The following is an 18,904-nucleotide window of genomic DNA, read 5'->3' on the forward strand; positions in this document are numbered from 1 at the left end:
TGCAGTTTGGACCGAACAAGAGCATATTTTAACCCTTCAAGCACCACCAGCCTTTCCAGCTGAATAACCTCAGCCCAATCCACTTATCTGAGATTAGAGTTTTCCTAACATAGACAGCTTTCAGGCTAGTTTTTACTGCTCTCACCACTGGAAATTAGCCACTGGGATAGTCCTCTTCCAACTACTTGGTGGTAATCAACCAATTCAGGTACATTGCAGCTCCTCCACACACGTATATTAGATTGGACTTTCCCTGCCCTCTGCTGTTGCTGCAAAATTCACTGATTGCCATGGCCAGCCCCACTTCCATACCCATAATTAGGCATTAAACAGTCAGATTTCTTCATCCATTCAGTGAATTCCCACATATCTACTAATGACAACCCTATTTCATGCGGATCACAGCTGAGCACTAAAACTTGCTTATTGATCCTTTTAGCACTGTTGCACAGTGAGAGTATCTGAGTGGCTTAACTCAGTACAAAGAGCTCTGTCCAAATGCTGAGTCTTTAATGAAAATCACAGATCTCTCTCCCTCCCTCCCTCCCTCCCTCTCCCTCCAGTGGCATATTCCCCCCACCACACAATGGTGCAAGCTAGAATCCTGATGTGTCAGATTCATTCAGTTAACTTCAAGCCCAAATGGTAAAACTGAGGCATACGGTATGGTTCTTCCACCTAGTTTTTTTGTGGCAAAAGCTGCAATGGAAACCTAGCGAGCCTCTGAACATGGCAGCAGGAATCAAAGTGAGAGGTGAACAGCCTTCATTTTCACACCTCTGCAATTACCATTGTATCCAGCGAGATGCCTCCTTTTAGCTTTTCACTCAGCCAGACAATTTTACCTTGTCTCAGCTGTCTCGGTGCATTATGTCCTTCAAGTCCTCACAAACCCGCACAAACATACACACACGCACACGTACACTCGTCGTCGTGCCGAACTGCATTTGGAGCGAGCCAAGCGAGGATGGTTTTCAAGAGACAGGCTGCAAGCTGGAAAGGTCAGACAGATTAAAGCAGTTGATTGGAATCTTTAACGTAAAGACGTCACAGGCTCAAGAGTGCCGCGATATTACGCTCGGATACAAGCAAATGAGTCATCAACTGATGCTGCTGTTTTTGTAGGACGAGGAACAGGAGGGGAGAAGCCATTGGCTATACTGTGCACCAATCATGCTTGTAACTAGGGAACTCCAGCCTCTCCCCACCCCAATCTTGGCAGACATTCATGCTTTAAAAAACCACACATCATTTTGGTATGCCCGTGCATACCTTTTTCACCCAGAGTAATTTACACCCTATCTTGCTCACATAGTAACAACTTTTGCTTCTGCTTAATTTGCACCATAATTGCTTTTCATGGCTTTTGTTCTTCAGTATTTAATAGTTGCAATAGCTATTCCATCTTCTCCTTACTGCTGTGAGTAAAGGAGTCTACAGATTGCCAAGTCTGATAAGGACACTCTAGCCAACTGTTTTGTATTCTGTTCAGTAATTAGTGTTTATGTAGCTCTGTGAATTCCCCAGGGTGATTTTTAAAACCAGAGAGTAGAGTTCTTTCTAAAACTGTGAAAGGTACGGCAAGATAAGACTCCAAGACAAGAGAAGAGGAGGAGAAATGTGGTGTGTGTGTGTGCGCGCGCGCATATGCATATAAAACTGAAGAAACAGGGATGCGTGTATTAGAAGATAGAAATGCAGAGTTTAGGAAAGGCACGTGATGGCATTTCATGGAAGATGCATCCGTAATAAATTCCAGAAACGTAGAGTGATTCAGAATGATATATTTCTTGAATAAAAAGTGCACAGGAGATGAATTCAATGACTGAGGAATAAAGGAACCTTAAGATGGAACAGTCAATGGGACCTGTAAATAGCTTTCAGGTGGAATGAGACTGGAAGTGTCAGAAATTCGCTAGATCATTTTCGAAGCAAATTATCCACGCCAAAATGGGAAGTGTCTCTGTACATGCAGACATGTCAGCTCTGAGGGTGAATGAATATGATATTTTCCAAATATGACGACTCTGACTGATTTTTAATGCATTAATTTGGTAATGTATTGATAGGTAGGAATTCGTATTACCTCTATGTTATTAATGCATGATACAGGTATCTGACTTCTCCAAGGACTTTGTTTATATGTCACTTGTAAAGCTGTTCTTTCCTAATGACCTCATCCAGCTGGACACAAGACTAACTCTTTCTACCACAATTGTGATGAGCAGAACAGCTACCTTTTCTGTGCATTGACTGGCCAAATATTTTCTAATATGAATTTTCAAAAGAGAAAGCCAAAAGTCTGGGGCGGGGGCAGAGTGGAGATCTTGGCAGGGCCCTAATGTTTTTGCTGGTTTTGTATATGTATGATTACACATACATTTGGAATAGTGCAGGCAGCTTTTGGACCAGACCTAGTATTTACATTCGTTTTGCTATTTCCCATAATATTATTTAGACAAAGGGTTTTGATGAGGCAGGTTCATACAGCTCGTTTTGGGGTTGTACTGTGGCAAATAATCTCTTGTTCCGGCACAGCTAGGGATGGACTATGCATGTGTCCTGTTTTCTGACAGTTGTGGCCTCCTTTTTATAGGTCTTTAAATTTGTTTGGGGGGGATGTATAGCTCTTTTGCCTGTTTGGGGGTGGTTTTCTGAGCATTGTCAGTTTTTCTTCTGCAAAAGGGGTGTTTTGTACTGCCCACAGCAGTTTATTCATGCAAGGCCAAGAAGATGTGCTCATGATTCCCCATCCAACTACTGTACATCAATAACACAAAACCTTGAACACTCTGCGCATGCGTGCATCTGCGTCCCACAGCTGAGATGTGTGGAAGAATAGGAAAGATGTGAACTGAATACAATAAAGAACTTAATCTCAATCTCTTTTCTACTCCTGCAGGGGGTGGAGGAAAGCGCAAAGGGAAAAGCAAAAAGTGGAAGGAAATTCTGAAGTTTCCACATATTAGTCAGTGCGATGATCTTCGAAGAACAATAGGTAAGAACTGTTTTCTTTGTTTTGTTTTTCTCGTGTCTTTTATCAACACCCTTTCACGTAGGAAGTTGTAGGAGGCTTGGCTTTAATATGAATCCTAGGGAATTATGATTAAACCAGCTCATCATTTTGCCTCCAAGGTAACATTTTAAACTTCTTAGCATCTTTTAATTAAGGTCTGATTTATACCCAAAAATGCAAGAAAATGATTGAGGCTTATTCATGGAAGGCTTTTTGAGTCTCACCCACCCATGTTTACAAGTACCTAAGATGCTTGATGCCACATTAATTTTAGCAAGGCAGCAATCAATGGCCTGGACTGATTCCTTGCTAGCAGGTTCACCTTGCATATGAATGGTTCAGTGCGCATGGATTTGCATTCATGGCTGCATGGGGATATCTTGCATAAGTATCTTGCCCTTGTGGCTTGTATAAATTATGTGCTAGATTGAATAAGGTGGGTTTTAGGTAGTGTGGGACATTCTATCTGTTACTGCAGGCATCCCTGTATAGGGAAGTTTTTAATGTTTGATATCTTACTGTGTTTTAATATGTTGTAAACTGCCCAGAGTGGTCGGGGCAACCCAGTCAGATGAGCAACATATAAATAATAAATTGTTATTGTTGTTATCCCATTTTCTTTTTTGTAACTGTGAGCTGAAAAGTGAAAGGTTTATGTACAAGGCAGAAACCACTGAAGACATGCCTTCATCCCATCTACATTTCTTTTTTAGGAGTTTTGCCTAATGGATATCACACTTTATTTGATCTTTGAGTTGCAGCCTCCCCGGCCCTATCGCAAACTACTGTCCTCGAGTTTAAAAGCAGTTTTGCACTTATTCATATCCAGTTGTCTTCCCAGAAGCACATACATAGGGTTATTTTGATCTCCCAGTGGCACTGAGATACTAGACCATCAGAGAGAGTGGCTGCTTAAAGGGCTACCCAATGAGCTGAAGGAAGTTCAGGTCTTCCTGGTCAAAGACAAATACCACCCCAACCTCTCTCAACCTGGTACCCTGCAGAACCAGTTGGACATGATTCCCATCCTTCCTGACCATTGCTGGCTAGGTCTGATGGAAATTGTCATCCAAAAACATCTAGAGAGCATCATGTTGGGGAAGGCTTCTCTGTCCATTACACCACTGGTGGGTACACCATGGATCATGATACACCAGACCATCACACTGACATATCAAGGGCACTACGAGCTTCTTCTCATTGCTAGCCTTGATTGTAAGTGGAGGCTGAGGTCCCTGGCTCTTTTCTGTCCTGGGACTGTTTTGGTGGTGGCAGCACACAATCCTGGAACAGAGCACAGCTATGTGACCCTAGCTTTAAATTACATGGCTTTGCTAAAGCTAAGACCAAGGAGGGAATTTCTGTGTCCTAGCACCTGCCTAGAATGCTGTGCCACTAGTCTAAATTAGACTGTTCTGTGTCATTGCGGGACTTGCTAATAAAGGATTGATACCCGCGCTACAGTCTCAGTTCCTCAGCTGTGTGGTTGGGATTTGGAATGAAATCTGCAGAATTCTGTTGATGTTCCTTTAGTGAAATGCTTGGAATCTTCATTTATTTTGCAGGTGTACTTTACTTACTTTAAATAAAATTGAACAGGCAAAAGCTGGTGATTGTGATTTTTGATTTTTGGTTAACATTAATTACTTTAAAAAGAAACGTCTAATAAACCAAGATTCCCCACCCCCGCCACACACACATCAAAACAGTGAAGGTGACAAAAAGGCTGATGAGTTGTGTTACCCCTAATTAGTTCAAGAAATGTAGCTGATTTAGTCTTAAATAGCACTATCAACATTGAAATAAAGATTTTCTTAACTATTTAAAGTTGAAGCCTTCCTGCTTCAGTCTGATTAATCTCTGGCTACGTGTTTATAATAATATACTGATTAACCTCTGGTTATGTACAGTCGTACCTTGGTTTTTGAACAGAATGCATTCCAGAAGTCAATTCAACTTCCAAAACATTCAGAAACCAAGGCGCGGCTTCCAATTCGCTTCCAATTGTTTCCAGGCATGCTGGAAACAATAGCAGAAGCTGCATTGGACATTCGGCTTCCCAAAAAGTCCGAAAACCAGAACACTCACTTCCGGGTTTTGGTCACTCGGGAGCCGAAACGTACGAGTACCAAGGCGTTCAACTACCAAGGTACGACTGTATTTATAATAATTTCACAAGGAAGATGAAAACAATTATGAACTCATAACTGTTCAATTGTAACTCTAACCTCTTGGATTTCTAACCTGTAGATTTCTGATCGAGAAAACCAGTGCCAGCAAGTGCTGTGCTACAGTGTCACTATTATGATCATTTCCAGGCAAAACGGTGAATGATAAGTTGAGAAACAAAGTAGGGCCTCGCTTTCAGGCTTGCAGCTATTTCTTATTGTGCTGACAAGAAGCGTGGCCTGTACAAAAGCAAGGGTATTTCCCCACATTTATCAAAGGGAGCTCAGATTAGCTGCAAATGAAGTTCCTGTGGCTGGTTTCCCAGCATGTTAACTCAGTAAACATGGGGAAAGATGCTGATTTTGTGGCAGTGCGATGATCACATGCAAACAGTATTTTGTTAGATGGTTACATGAGTCAACCACTGCAAAATGCTATAAAGCATTCTTGTTGGCTAATTCTGGGTGGTGGCAGGGGGTGGGGGAGCGGAGGGACTCAAAAGGACTCCTATCTGCAGCAAAAAACACACACCCCAAAACCAAATAAAATCCAGCACGGATTCAATTGCTGAATTAGCCAGGCAGAGGGCCATGATGGCCTCCAAACTATGGGTCATTAAGGTAACAAAGGAAGTGGCTCTTCTGGAGAAAAGGGAACAGATAGCACTGAGAAACTCTGCAGGTAATGAGAGGCAGCAGTTGGTCACAACTCCCAGGTTAGATTGTGTGTAAGGCATTCTTCAGCAACCTGGTGCCCTTCAGATGGGACCATAACTGCCATCAGCCTCAGCTGGCCCAAGGCAACATTTGATTGTGGTTAGGAAGAAATTAAGTAAGCACAAGAAAAGCCTAAATAACGAGCATTAGTTATGATGCTTTTCAGGTCTTCTATAGGCACTCCTCGTAGATTTCCATACCCCAGCTATCTAGAAATTCAAAAATGATCCAAAAGTTGCAATGAGACACTGCGTGCTGGTTTCGCCACATCACAGGAAACTGCAGACTTGCCCAGATGGGCTATCTCACACCCATTGTCTTTGTCATTGCAGCGTACTTCCTTCCAGATGCGTAACTTGCCCGTTAAGTGGTGATTGTTAAAAAAAAACAAAAAAACCTCACTATCTTGGGGGTGATAGTTTCTTTTCCTGCCGTGTTGTGCATTCATTACTTTAACACAGCACATGGGAGCGCCAGGTTTAAGACTATTGTCTTAGTTGGCTGGTCCTAAATCTACAAAGCTGGTGGGTTCAATATAGCCCCTGATTGACCAAGTGATCCAATAGGAAGTTCTGGTTTTTTCACTTAACAGTGATAAGAAATCACCCACCTGGGGCAAATGCTGTACGTCATGGTTCCTCCAGTTCTTGCGATTCTAACAAATGTCCTCGGCACCCTGGTGAATCCTTTGAAAGAACTATGTCATTCAATAACAGCTTTAATACCACATGAGCTAGGGCTTTGCTATGACTAAACGCTATTGTTTTGCCATTCTTGGATCTCTTCTCTTCAAATACTTGAAGCTCAAATATATTTTCTTTGAACACCATCCCAGTATTGGATGAACTGTGGACTGTTTTCCGCCATTGCGAGCTTTATTGCAGTGCATGGAATCAAGTGAAAAATGTCATTTTTCATAATACCATCAGAGAAAGTATGTGAAAAACAAGCCGTTTTCTGCATCTGGGGAGGCTGAAAACCTAACACTGAACAAACAGGCTGACTGTACTTGACAGGTTCCAGGACTTCAAGGGGTCACAGGGGAAATGAGTTTTAAATGATCTGAGCCCACATTCTATTTGCAGCATTTATTTCACAAAACTTAATCCATTAAGGATTACTTTGGCAGTGGACAACCAGAGAGGAACCAAGAAAGCTATTGCTCTTTTCCCATAAGAGGACAGGCAACAAAAAACCCATCTCCTCCCCTATGTAAAACTAGAGAACCCATATTTGACAACTTTGCTCAAACGAAGCTTAGAACTAATACCACTAAGTAGCTCATTTTATTTTATTTGTGGTCAAGAGTAGTAAATTTCCTACAGTGAATTCCCATGTGTGTGGTGCTCAGTGTTACAACATACCCTGAACATGCTCCAAAATCCTAATACAATCACGGGCAGGGGGGAAATGGCCTTTTGTTTATCACTGAAAACAAGAGGGGCGTTTGTCGGGAGTTTCTGGGCCTGTCATGATCTTATTTGGTAATACGAGTTATTGAGTCTTAATTAGTATTTATGCAGAATCCTTGACATTAGAAGGTGGTGCCTTAGTGCTCTGTATTCATGCTGAGATATATCAGCTGACTGTTAAGTAAACTGTCTTCGAAAGGAATTTAAGGGACCAGACGTGCAAGATCTGTGCAGGGGGGAAGATGAAGAATTCAAGTGCAGCGGCATCTGGGGAGTGGAGGCTGGTCCATTTGGGTGAATGGGGCGCTGTCTGACTCACCTCAAGCCTGCTCCCAGCCAGCCCCACTTGGCTTGCCCTACAACCAGTCCAGGTATTAGCACTGGCTGACAGCCTTCTGCCTCCTTAGTTTCAGGCCACATATTTAAAGTACTGGGATCCCACCTGAGACAGTCATGGCTTTCCCCATAGTTTGTCAAGAGTGTTGTCAGTTGTTAGGAGACCTCTATTCCACTCCCAGAGCTACAATTCCCTGAGTGGTTTTACTATCACTCCCTCTTCTCAGGGAACTCTAGAAACTGTAGCTTTGTGAGGAAATGGACAACTTTCAGCTCCCTCAATAAACTTCAACTCCCAGAATTCTTTGGAGGAAACTGTGAGGGTTCAAAGTGGTATTCTATTACTTTACCTGTATGGTGGGAATGTGGCATCAGTGTTTCCTTTGCAGAGCTCATCAGAGAAGAGGTTGGGGACAACACTAGAATTAGTTGGCTGTCTGACATTAAATCTGGCTCTGCTTGTCATTAAATTTGACTCCAACTTGACTGACTGCCTTCAGACCTCGCAGTCCCAATCAATACCACCCACCACTGCTGGTATGTGGGAGGGACAGTGGTGCGAGTGGGCAGATTTGCACCTCAGAAACAGTATTTTTTGGGGGGGGGGTCACAACTTTTCCGCCCCAGCATTGTGGCATTGATGCATATCAGCCCTGTCCTGATTTTTAGGAAAATCAAAAGACATTGGGAGCCACAGTGACAAGTCTCCTGCCTCCCTAATATTTTTTGCTTGAGGGAGCAAGAGAGCAGAAAGTCGAGCTTTGTGGAAATGTGGAATCCATATTCCGTTCTGGAGCATTTACCACAAGTGGCTGAGGGACAATGTTTCACCCTTTCAGTCCTTGCTGCGCAAGGTGAAATTTCAGATTGTGCTCAGTTTGTATATTGAATAGTGACCTCTAGCCTTCTCATTTTTTGTGGGTTAGTGCCATGAGACCCTGGGGGATTTAATACTTCCTGTACTGCAGGCTTTCTTTGGTTTTGCTGCTGTTACTACCTCCTTGGCCATCTGTTTCTGCAAACACTGAAATACTGTTGAGTCACACACTCATCAATGATACAGTATCACCACTGAACAGCAATGGTTGTCAACCTTTCTTTCTGGCAAGGTGAGTTTGTGTGTGTGTGATGCATACACGGGGTCATGCTAATCAAACACATGTGTTATCTCAGAGCGAAATACAAAAGGTACTTAGGACAGATTTTAACACTTGGAGAAGCATGTATGAATAATGGCCCCCGTTTATACACAGTAACATTTAATTATATGTCACCCTGATAATACCTTTGAAGAGTGTGGTATAACCTAAATAATAAATGATTATGCACACACTCACACACATATACACATGTACAAAAAGTCCCATGCATTAATTCTTTCTGTTAGGAAAGCAAATAGGCCATAAAAATTGACACTAGAATTATATGTCAAACTACTATGCCACAGTAGCTTTTACAAACTTCTGATCGATTTGTTCTATGCCTAAAAGCACTCCTTCTCTGTTCATTTGATTGCCTGCTTTTGGGGGGCTTACTTTGGGGCAGGGGGAAACGTCATCCTGCCTGTCACTGTATTGAAGTTTTTCTGTTTTGTCCAATTTGAGGCTTGGTTGTCAGTTTACCTTGTGAAATGGCTTCACAGTTTGCTCCACAAGGGACAAAACATGCTGTAAATGAAATTTTTAATGGTCTTAGAGGTCCAGATTAATTTAAAACTGCATACTTTAATAATACATTTCCTTTTTTTTTCCTTTGGAGGGGAAATCATACCCCACTTAAAATAGAAAATAATACAGTGCAATAAGAGTTTCTGGTGCAAACACCAAGGATACATGCACTAGACTTGCACATTGCAAAATGGGTCCAAAACAGCCCTAATCTAGCTGTTCGGGATGTGTGCTGTGAGTTTGTCAGTTGAAGCATTTGTTTGCAGAATACATTGCATTTGCTGATGTTGGAGACCTGTGCTCTTTTAAACACAGTTTCTAGGAGAATGGAGGTGGGGAAGAATACATGCCAGCTAAAATCATGAGTTGTAAAGATTATGGAATACTTTAATCAAAAACATGCATTCCTGGCAAGCTTAGATGAATATAGGACATCAGGAAGTTATGTGGCAGCTCTCCATCAGAGTTCTTGAGCTGCAGTCCTGTGTGTATCAGTAAATCCTATAAAACTAAACAGGACTTACTGTTAAGGAAACATGTATAGGATTGCACAGTTGGAACATGAGGGTACCAGGTGAGAGGCAATTCTGCAGCCAGGATGCCACTCCTCAGGATGTCTTCTCCCCAGTCACACCTTGTAACAGGTGACTTTCTGCCACAAAGTCCATCCTCTCCTTCACCCTAGACTAGCACAGCCCATAGGTACCTTTTTCTTTTGAGGCAACCCTGATGCTGGAATGCAAGGGGGATTATCTATTTGTACCACAATGGGGGGGGGGAGGATGGTGTTAGCAGCAGTACCGTTTATTACATGGTGGATGAAACTGATTATTTCTAAGATAAATGAGATTTCCTTTAAGAGATTACAATGCTGATTGTGTAATATTGAAGGCGCTAAATGACAAAACCCAAGCATTGTACTGCATAAGAAGTAGGGGGGGGGGGAGGGCTAACTCCTAAAGAGAAGTCAACCCTTTGCACCACCTGATGATCTCAGCACCTTGATCAGCAGCAGAACTTGGGGTCTTCTCTTTAAACCATGATTTTGTTTATTCTGTTAACTGGCAATTTATCCACACACACACACACCGCCTTTTCTTGTGAGTATGGAGATTCAAGTGATCTTTGGGTGCTTGCATTCTGAGGAATACATTCCAGCCAAGAGCAGATCTCCAGCTACAGTCATTGACATGTAAACAGCTTTCCTAGTTGACAGATAGGGCAGGAAGGGGGGGCTATATTGATGTGAGGGGAAACAGATGCTCAAGTGGCATGTCTTCACAGGTTCCATGTGCCAATGTGTCACTGTCAAAAATAGCAGAGCACACATGAAAAATCTGAGCCATCACAACACTTTGAGTTGAAAGGGCTGTAAATTCCTTGATTTCATTGGAGATAGACCAAACAGATCTTGAGGTATGAGTTCCTCAGTCCTTCATCAATATCGGAAGACCCCCACCAGGTGGGAAACTAAAAACAACAACACTTAACTGAACAGTATAACCAGTAGGCTACCTTTTGTTTCTGATGTTCTGATATTGCACAGAGAGAGCTACCAGAGATAGGGCAGGATCAGTGAAAATCAGGTGCCTCACCTTACGCAAGAGGGAGACCTTTTCAGTAATGCAAAGCTATCAGTGGTTCCAACCCACTGAAAATATGTAGTCCTCCGTACACTTCTTTGAAGGCTTTTGGTTTTGCTATTTTCAGATTTAAAACTGTAGATCTAGGAGTGGAGAGCCAGTGATCTTTCGGTTGTTGCTGGACACTCCAAGTCCCATCAACCCCAGCTAGCTTGGCCAATGGGAGTCCAGCAGCGTTTGGAGGGGCACAGGTTCGCCATCCATGCTTTAGATGTTTTGATTTCAGATTTCATTTGTATTCCCCCCCTAAAATTGTTGTTCTTGTTTGCAGCCTGTTTGACTAAAAATAGAGATGGTAAGAACAGCCAGGCCAGAATGAAAGAAACTGGTTTTTAAGAAATATGATCAGGCTTTTCATCTTGTGTGGCTAAAGAGAGGGAGGGAATAGGGAAAGACAGGAATGGTATTAAGACCAAAAACTTTTTTGTATGTATGGCAAGCTCTGGAGTGGAGGGGGGAAAGGGCATAGCACAGATGCCAGTGTGTCCCCTTGAAAAGTGGGGTGAGAGCCCATGCAAAAGTCAGAACGTCTGAAATTGGTGTGATGAATATTGTTTTACAGAAGGTTTTTTGCATTTGACATTTTGAGCATGTGATTTAATAGTGGTTTGGCTGCTTCTAGAAAATAGGAAGAAAATGTTCCTGGCCTTTGGCAGGAGTGAAAGCGACAACCTTCCCAACACCCTCATTTCCTTTAGTTTAAGGTCTGGCTTCCAGGGGGTGGGAGGCTGTCGTCACATCATCAGTGAGTTCAAATGAGAACACTGTAGCGCCAAAGAGACGAAAATCCAGGGAGAGGGAACGGAAAGCAGACAACTTTGTTTCTTTCTTGTGGAGCATGTCCCAGGTATCGCCAGGAAGAAAATCCACAGTATAGTTTTGCTTTCCTCCATAACAAGTGTCACTCAACAGTCTGTACCACATTTTGGGATGGCTGGGGTCAGCTCAGCGTCTTACAATCCCAAGTCATATAAACTGTGGTCTCTTCAGTTTGCTTTCTGTGCATCTTTCGGAGGAGGCCAAAACACTAGCTTACTGTCCGCCCTGCTTCTGCGCCTGGCGTTTTCTTGCTCATGTGTTTAAAACAAGTATTTCAGATGAATCTCTTCTTGGGTGTTTGCATGTAGCGCAACTTTCAAGATTTTCCTTTGGAGCAGGAACTTTTTTCAAAGAGGGCCAGATTTGATGAAGTGAACATGTGTGAGGATGATGACTTCAATACGCAATTAAAAAAATGTAGAAGGCTGCTTCCTAAATACAAATGAGCTCTACTTCCATGTCTCTGGTCAGGAATGGGGAATCTGTGACTCCCACTCAGATGAACTCCAACCCCCATAAACCCCAGCCAGCAGGGTCAGTGGTCAAGGATGATGGGAGTTATAGTCCAGCTATATTTGGAGGGCCACCTGTTCCTCACCCCACGTAAGAAACTTGAGGACTAGCAGATGCTCTGGAAAGTCTTGGGCTTTAAGACCTGGTTTGTATTTACAACTTACATGCATCTTAAAGAAAATGGTGTTAATCCTTCGCTGCAATATGCCTCAATCAGGAACTCATAGTGAGGTTTTGCTTTTTACCATTCATGCATTATTTGTCTGTGTTTTTCTCTGTGAGATTGAAGTCTGTATCCCACTACTGCAAAACGGGTTGATTGAATAGTGTGGCTTCTTGCATTGTGATCTTATTCTTCGTGCGATTTCTTGGATCAATGAATGCAACAGAGGGAGGGCATTGGGGGCGGGGGCGTTTTCATTCAATGTTACGATTACACCATTTTGTCTGTAATGAGCATCTATATCCATAGTCTCAGGTCCAAGTTTTCCCAGCCCTTCAATCTAGGATCTTTTTTGTAACTTGAAATGTCCAAGTATGAGTCCCCACCCACCCACAGATTTACAAACCACAATAAACTTTCGATTCAGCTGTACAATTTTATAAAACAATTGCATTTTCCCCTGTGCAACATTAAAATGAGGGGGAGAGAGAGAAGTTGATGAAAATATTGGTTCAGTTATTCTGATTTTCACTATTTGTTGCTGTTTAGAAACAATAAGCAATAAAGAAGGCAGGGCATGCGGAAAGGTTGGTCTTTTTGACAAGCAGACCCTGAAACTTGGCATGATAGTTAAGGTCAATATTTGATAGTTGAGCGACCAGCATAAGTCCTAGTATCTGTTAACATTGCTCAATGATTCCAGTTTATTTTTAGCCAGACATAATTAACCTGAATAACTGGTTGCACTTGTAGTATTTTTAGAGAGTTCACATGCTTGTTTAACTGAACCATTATTTGTTGCTTCCTTGTACTTTGCTGTAAAATTCCTAATAAACTGAACAAGAACAATAGTCAATTGGGATGGATGTCAACACAAAATGAGAGATATTGTAAATCAAGGGTACTCCAACCTTGCCATAGTGTTCATGCAAACCTAGAAGAGGTGTATGAAAGAAGTCTTTCAAGATACATCTTAGCTGCAGACTAGCGTATGGAAAGTGAACTCGCTTCTTGATGGTTCCCCATTGTTGAAAAGTGTTGTGAAATGGACACATGCTGAATCATTTGCGAGATAAATTGAAGGTGAACTAATCCTGGGTGGGTGAGGTATAAGCTCTTGTTGACTTCAACTTGCAAAAAAAAAAAAAGGTAATTTGATCTGGTCCTTTCTATCAGTCTCCGCCTTCTTTCATTTTAGCATTTTAGGGAGGGGACCCTGTTAGCTCAGTGGAAGACCCTGTGGCTTTTATCCAGAAGACTAGTGCAGCCTGGCACCCTCCAAATATTTTTGGACTACAACTCCTATCAGCTGTACTGGCTGGGGCAGATGGGAGTTGTAGTCCAAAATGCGTGGAGGGCACCAGGTTGGCAAAGGCTGCCCTAGTGTTTTAAGGTAAGAGGTAACAGAGCTAGAAGAAGAAGCTATATAGACTTGAGACCTTGAGAAGTCTCTGTCTTTCAGAGTGTGTGTTGTACTGGCTGAATGGCTCAGTTGGTTAGAATATGGTGCTGATAATCCCAAGGTTTCAGGTTCAATCCCTGTATGGGACAGCTGCATATTCCTGCATTGCAGGGGGTTGGACTAGATGATCCTCAGGGTCCCTTCCAACTTTACATTCCTATGATTCTATGTAGACCAACAGCCTGATGTGATACTAAGCAACTCATTATATTTGCACGTTCGTCAGTTTTACCAGATAAAAAGACTATAGCCCTTTCACTTTTAAATGTAATGGTTCTTTAATCTACCTTTCAGGATAAATTATCCTCCCAAGGCAGTTTGCTTGGCACGGCATTTATCCCTTCAGCAAACGTAGGATCATGGTGGCAGCTGTATATTGTTGCAGAATGCAATTGCCTGTCTTCTTATATGGGATTTTTCAGTTTGATAGTTTGTTTGTTTGTTTGTTTGTTTCAAGTATTTTAACACTGCTTTTCAATCATAATTTATTATCTCTCACTTGGACTACTGCAATGCACTCTATGTGGGGCTACCTTTGAAGGTGACCTGGAAACTGCAATTAATCCAGAATGTGGCAGCTAGATTGGTGACTGGGAGCGGCCGCCGAGACCACATTACACCAGTCTTGAAAGACCTACACTGGCTCCCAGTACATTTCTGAGCACAATTCAAAGTGTTGGTGCTGACCTTTAAAGCCCTAAATGGCCTTGATCTAGTATACCTGAAGGAGCATCTCCACCCCCATCGTTCTGCCTGGACACTGAGGTCCAGCGCCGAGGGCCTTCTGGCGGTTCCCTTGCTGTGAGAAGCCAAGTTACAGGGAACCAGGCAGAGGGCCTTCTCGGTAGTGGCACCCGCCCTGTGGAACGCCCTCCCACCAGATGTCAAAGAGAAAAATAACTACCTGACATTTAGAAAACATCTGAAGGCAGCCCTGTTTAGGGAAGCTTTTAATGTTTAATAGTCTATTGTATTTTAATATTCTGTTGGAAGCCACATAGAGTGGCTGGTGAAACCCAGCCAGATGGGCGGGGTATAAATTATTATTATTATTATTATTATTATTATTATTATTATTATTATTATTATTATTATTTCCAGGGCAATGCTTTCTGTTTTCTTAGAGTCATAGAGTGGTAAGGGGCTGCAAAGATAATGTGATATAGTTTCATGCTAAATGTAGATAAATGAACTACCATCCTCACCATAAAAAAACAACACCGCTGAATGGAAGAAATCCCATCACCTTTCAAGGCAACTCATGAGAGGTAAATTGCTGGAAGACATTAGACTCTAGTATTAAAATGTTTCCACTGATGCTTTCTCAGTATTGGCCAAAACTGTATTTTATAGTTTTTCTTCTAAAATGGTCCCTTCAGTTCTCCTTCTTATTGAATGTGGCTAGTTCTGCTTATGATGGATGTACCTTAGCCTCACTTTAGCTGGTGATTCTGGGCTCACCAATTGGTGTAACAATGCCTTTTATCTCCCCAAATGCAGTACTGTATTCTAATTTATTTTAAAGAGATTCTTTCTAATACTGAAATGAGTGCAAAACTATATTTGTTTTGTTTTAAGCAACAAGTGTCTCAAACAATTCCACAAGTAGGGTGGGGGGTATTTGAGCTGGAAAGAGGACTTCATCTTTTACCTCATTCTTTTCTCTCTGTCCCTCTCATCTCAACCTTGGACTCCAGAACTGACTTACTTGATAGAGACAAAGATGTCTTTCTGCTTGCTTACTCATCATTACCATCTGCTGCATGGGTGGGGAACCTGCAGCCCATGGGCCAAACTTGCTCCACCGGAGTTCCCAATTTCCAACCCCACCTGTCAAAATTTGGCCCACCAGGGTTACAGAGATAAGAGCCCAGGCCATTAGCTAGAGAAGGTTCTCCACCCCTGATTTTCCTGTCATGGGCCACACACTGACAGACCACAGTTTTCACTGGCCTGTGAATGCACTCGAATGCTAACTTCTGCAGGAAGGGTAACTGTTTTGAGGAAGTTCAAAGCAGGTGCTTAAATGAGCAACCTTTTCATTTTCATTACAGCAGTTGCCGCTGGCAGCAATAGTGCCTGAACAGTTCCTGCTTATGGACTATTTCTGGTTATTTTTACTGTTGTTTTCACTCTTGAACAAGCCCCCGAAAAGGGAAACAATGCGGCGTTGTCTGTTTGCGAGAGGCCTTCGCAATTTTCAGCACACTTGAACTTTTTTCTTTTTTCTTTTTTTTTGAGCCTTAAATAAAGAAAGGAGATTTCAAGGGCAGCTGTTCAAAATGAGGCGCCTTTCTCAAGAAACCCAGGATTGACTGTGGGGAGCAAAGAGTTGGGCGTGTGCTGCTCGCTGCCTTCCCCCCCCCTCCCTCCCCACTTTCTTCTCCTTCTCCTTGCTTCACAAATGAGATCAGTGGAAAGCGCAAAGGGAAGGGCACGGAGACGGCAAAATCTATTGGAGGAAATGTACTTTTCCATGCCTGTCTGGCTTGCTGGGCCGCACATTCCTCTCTACCTGATGACAGTATTATATGCTCGGTTGTGGTGGTAGTTCGGCAGTTGCCCAAAGCAGCAGATCCCAGGTGCCAATGAAACTTTCCATTGACAGGGGCGGGTTCAGGACTAGCTGTAACAATAACTTCAAACACTTTATTGCTGTCGTAGCGCAAGACTTTACCGGGGGGGATATTTTCAGCAAACATCATTCCCCCCAAACCTTAAATTTCTATAGCTGTAGCTTTACTACATACCTGAACACAGGAACTCATTACTTAGAAAGAAATACACTGAGGTTTATTGATGTTTCATAGTTTGGCTGTTGCTGGCTTTTTACAGGCCTGGTCGGTGACTCAACCTTGAATTTTTTGAAGTTGGGCTGTCCTGGGAGCTGTAACCTCAGAAGCCCTTGCCATGTGAGAAAAAGTGTTGAGTGCAAAGAGATCTTGGGGAAGCTGTGCTTTCTGTTAGAATCAGCTCAGCGCTGGTGTGTAAGAGCAATTGTTCTTGGGGATATGTAGGAGTATATGCACGTGTGCAAATGCCGATATGTACGCACACAGTCTTAAAATAGACAACTCCTACATTGTACAAATTAAGTTTAGTCTAATGAGGGATGGAGGAGCTGCATAGTAAACAAAGATGAATGTGTTTTGTATAGGCTACAAGTTTAGTTTATTTTTTCTTATTCCCAAACAGCTTTGGAGCAAGGAGTGTGGAAGGTTATCTCCCTTTTTGTCAATCTGTCCATCCTTTAAGATGTTGTGCCCCTCTTTCAAGTGCCATTGTCTTCTGAGGCAAGGCTGGTGGCAACACATGAGAAGGTGTTTTCTTCTTCTTCCTGTGTTAGCTCCCTGTTTATGGAATTCGCTGCCCCAAGAGATTGTTGTTGTTGTTATTTAGTCATTTAGTCGTGTCCGACTCTTCGTGACCCCATGGACCAGAGCACACCAGGCACTCCTGTTTTCCACTGCCCCCCGCAGTTCCGTCAAATTCATGTTGATAGTTTCAAGAGATTAGGTGGGGTTATCTCCATTTTTATTTTGTATCCCAGCAATTGGCAATGTTCCTTTTAAAACAGGAATTTGAAGGTGTTGTTGTTTTAATGTATGTATTGCTTGGTGCTGCCCTTTGTATTCATGCCTTTTTAATTTATCAATAATTTGTACACTACAGTGGTGCTTGAAGTTCATACACAAATGGGCACATGCACATAATAAACCAACAGGATCCTGTGGTTCTACATTGCCTTGAAATGTGTTGTTTCAAAACAATAGGAACATAGCCTATTCTTGCTTATTGCTGCCTCCCCCCTCCCCCCCGTAGTTCACCAGTTGCTGGAAACTGTAGGAGGGGAAGGTGCTCTTGATTTTAGGTTCTGCTTGCAAGCTTCCCATTGGCCACTATGAGAGCACTTGACTAGATGGACCATTGGCTTAATCCAGCAGGCTCTTCTCATGTTCTTACATAGTCCAGTGATCTGTGTTTTAATGTTTAGATTGTTGTGGCGTTTATATTTACATTTATGTGTACAAGCCATTTCGAACAGTTCATTTACGGAAGAGCAGTAAAAAGAATTTGAATAAATCTTCAGGAGCAAACTAGGCTTTGCACCATTTGCACAATTATTTGAATGTTTGTTATTACCACATGTCTTTTGATCCAGATCTCCTGTGTGCCAATGGAAGCTTTCCTTCCATTGCAGCTAGGAGGTGCAGGAAATCCCATCCAGTTTGGGACTGTAGCAGAGGGCTTATTCCTCCCCTAACCTGGGAACTACAGCTCCCATCATGCCTTCCCTTTGCTTGTTTCCAGCTGGGGTTTATGGGCAGTGAAACATGAGAAGGGCACCAGGTTGAGGAAGGCTGCTACATACCATCAAAATGGCATTCTTGTATATTCTGTGTTGCCATATTGGAAGGTCCAATAAGACTGCCAGATATAGATCAGTGGGAATGATGTCATTGTTTTCCAACTCTGATGGGTGTCTTCCTCATCCCACCCCCAGCTAAGGCGACAGTATGCATCCATTTAGCATGACCTTCCCTCAGGCCCCACTTTACTGGGCAGTCTCATATCCTAGGAGGTCATGTGACCTCTATTGGAATTCTTGTGATTCCCCCCCCCTTCCTTGACATCCCCAGCCTTCTCCCACCAAGTACCTCTAAGTAGTCTTGCAGACTCCTTTTTTTTTATTATTACAAGATTGAAAATTAGTTGCAATATGTTTCCTTCAGTTTCCTGGAACTGGAAATGTTTGCTTTGTGCCGCATGCAACAACAGTCCCAGAACCATTTTAAGCATTCAGAGTAGAGCCTTGCCCTGAAATACTCTGTAAGCGGATATCATCAAACAGAAGATTAAATAAAAACACAAGAGATGAAATAAGTTGTGCATTTCAGTCAAAGGACCTATAAATGGATTGTCCGGAGGTAGAAGAGCTATTTTACTAGTTCCCTTCTTTGACGACAGAGTACTTAACACAGCCGATC

General features: G+C 42.5%; 1 protein-coding gene across 3 annotated transcripts in view; it reads left to right on the forward strand.

The window, feature by feature from the left end:
• The window catches only part of GRK5 (G protein-coupled receptor kinase 5), a 152,673-nt gene that overhangs the window by 46,797 nt on the left and 86,972 nt on the right, over positions 1-18,904 (forward strand). For all 3 annotated transcript variants that reach the window (XR_014548880.1, XM_083616712.1, XM_083616711.1), the window contains exon 2: positions 2,903-2,998. Coding sequence is in view for 2 of the 3 variants with exons in the window: in XM_083616712.1 (XP_083472838.1) it covers positions 2,903-2,998 (96 nt within the window). In the remaining variant the exon portion in view is untranslated. The remainder of the gene's footprint in view (positions 1-2,902; positions 2,999-18,904) is intronic.

The sequence above is a fragment of the Podarcis filfolensis genome (assembly GCF_964270895.1).
Source record: "Podarcis filfolensis genome assembly, chromosome: 5".
Lineage (NCBI taxonomy): Eukaryota > Metazoa > Chordata > Lepidosauria > Squamata > Lacertidae > Podarcis > Podarcis filfolensis.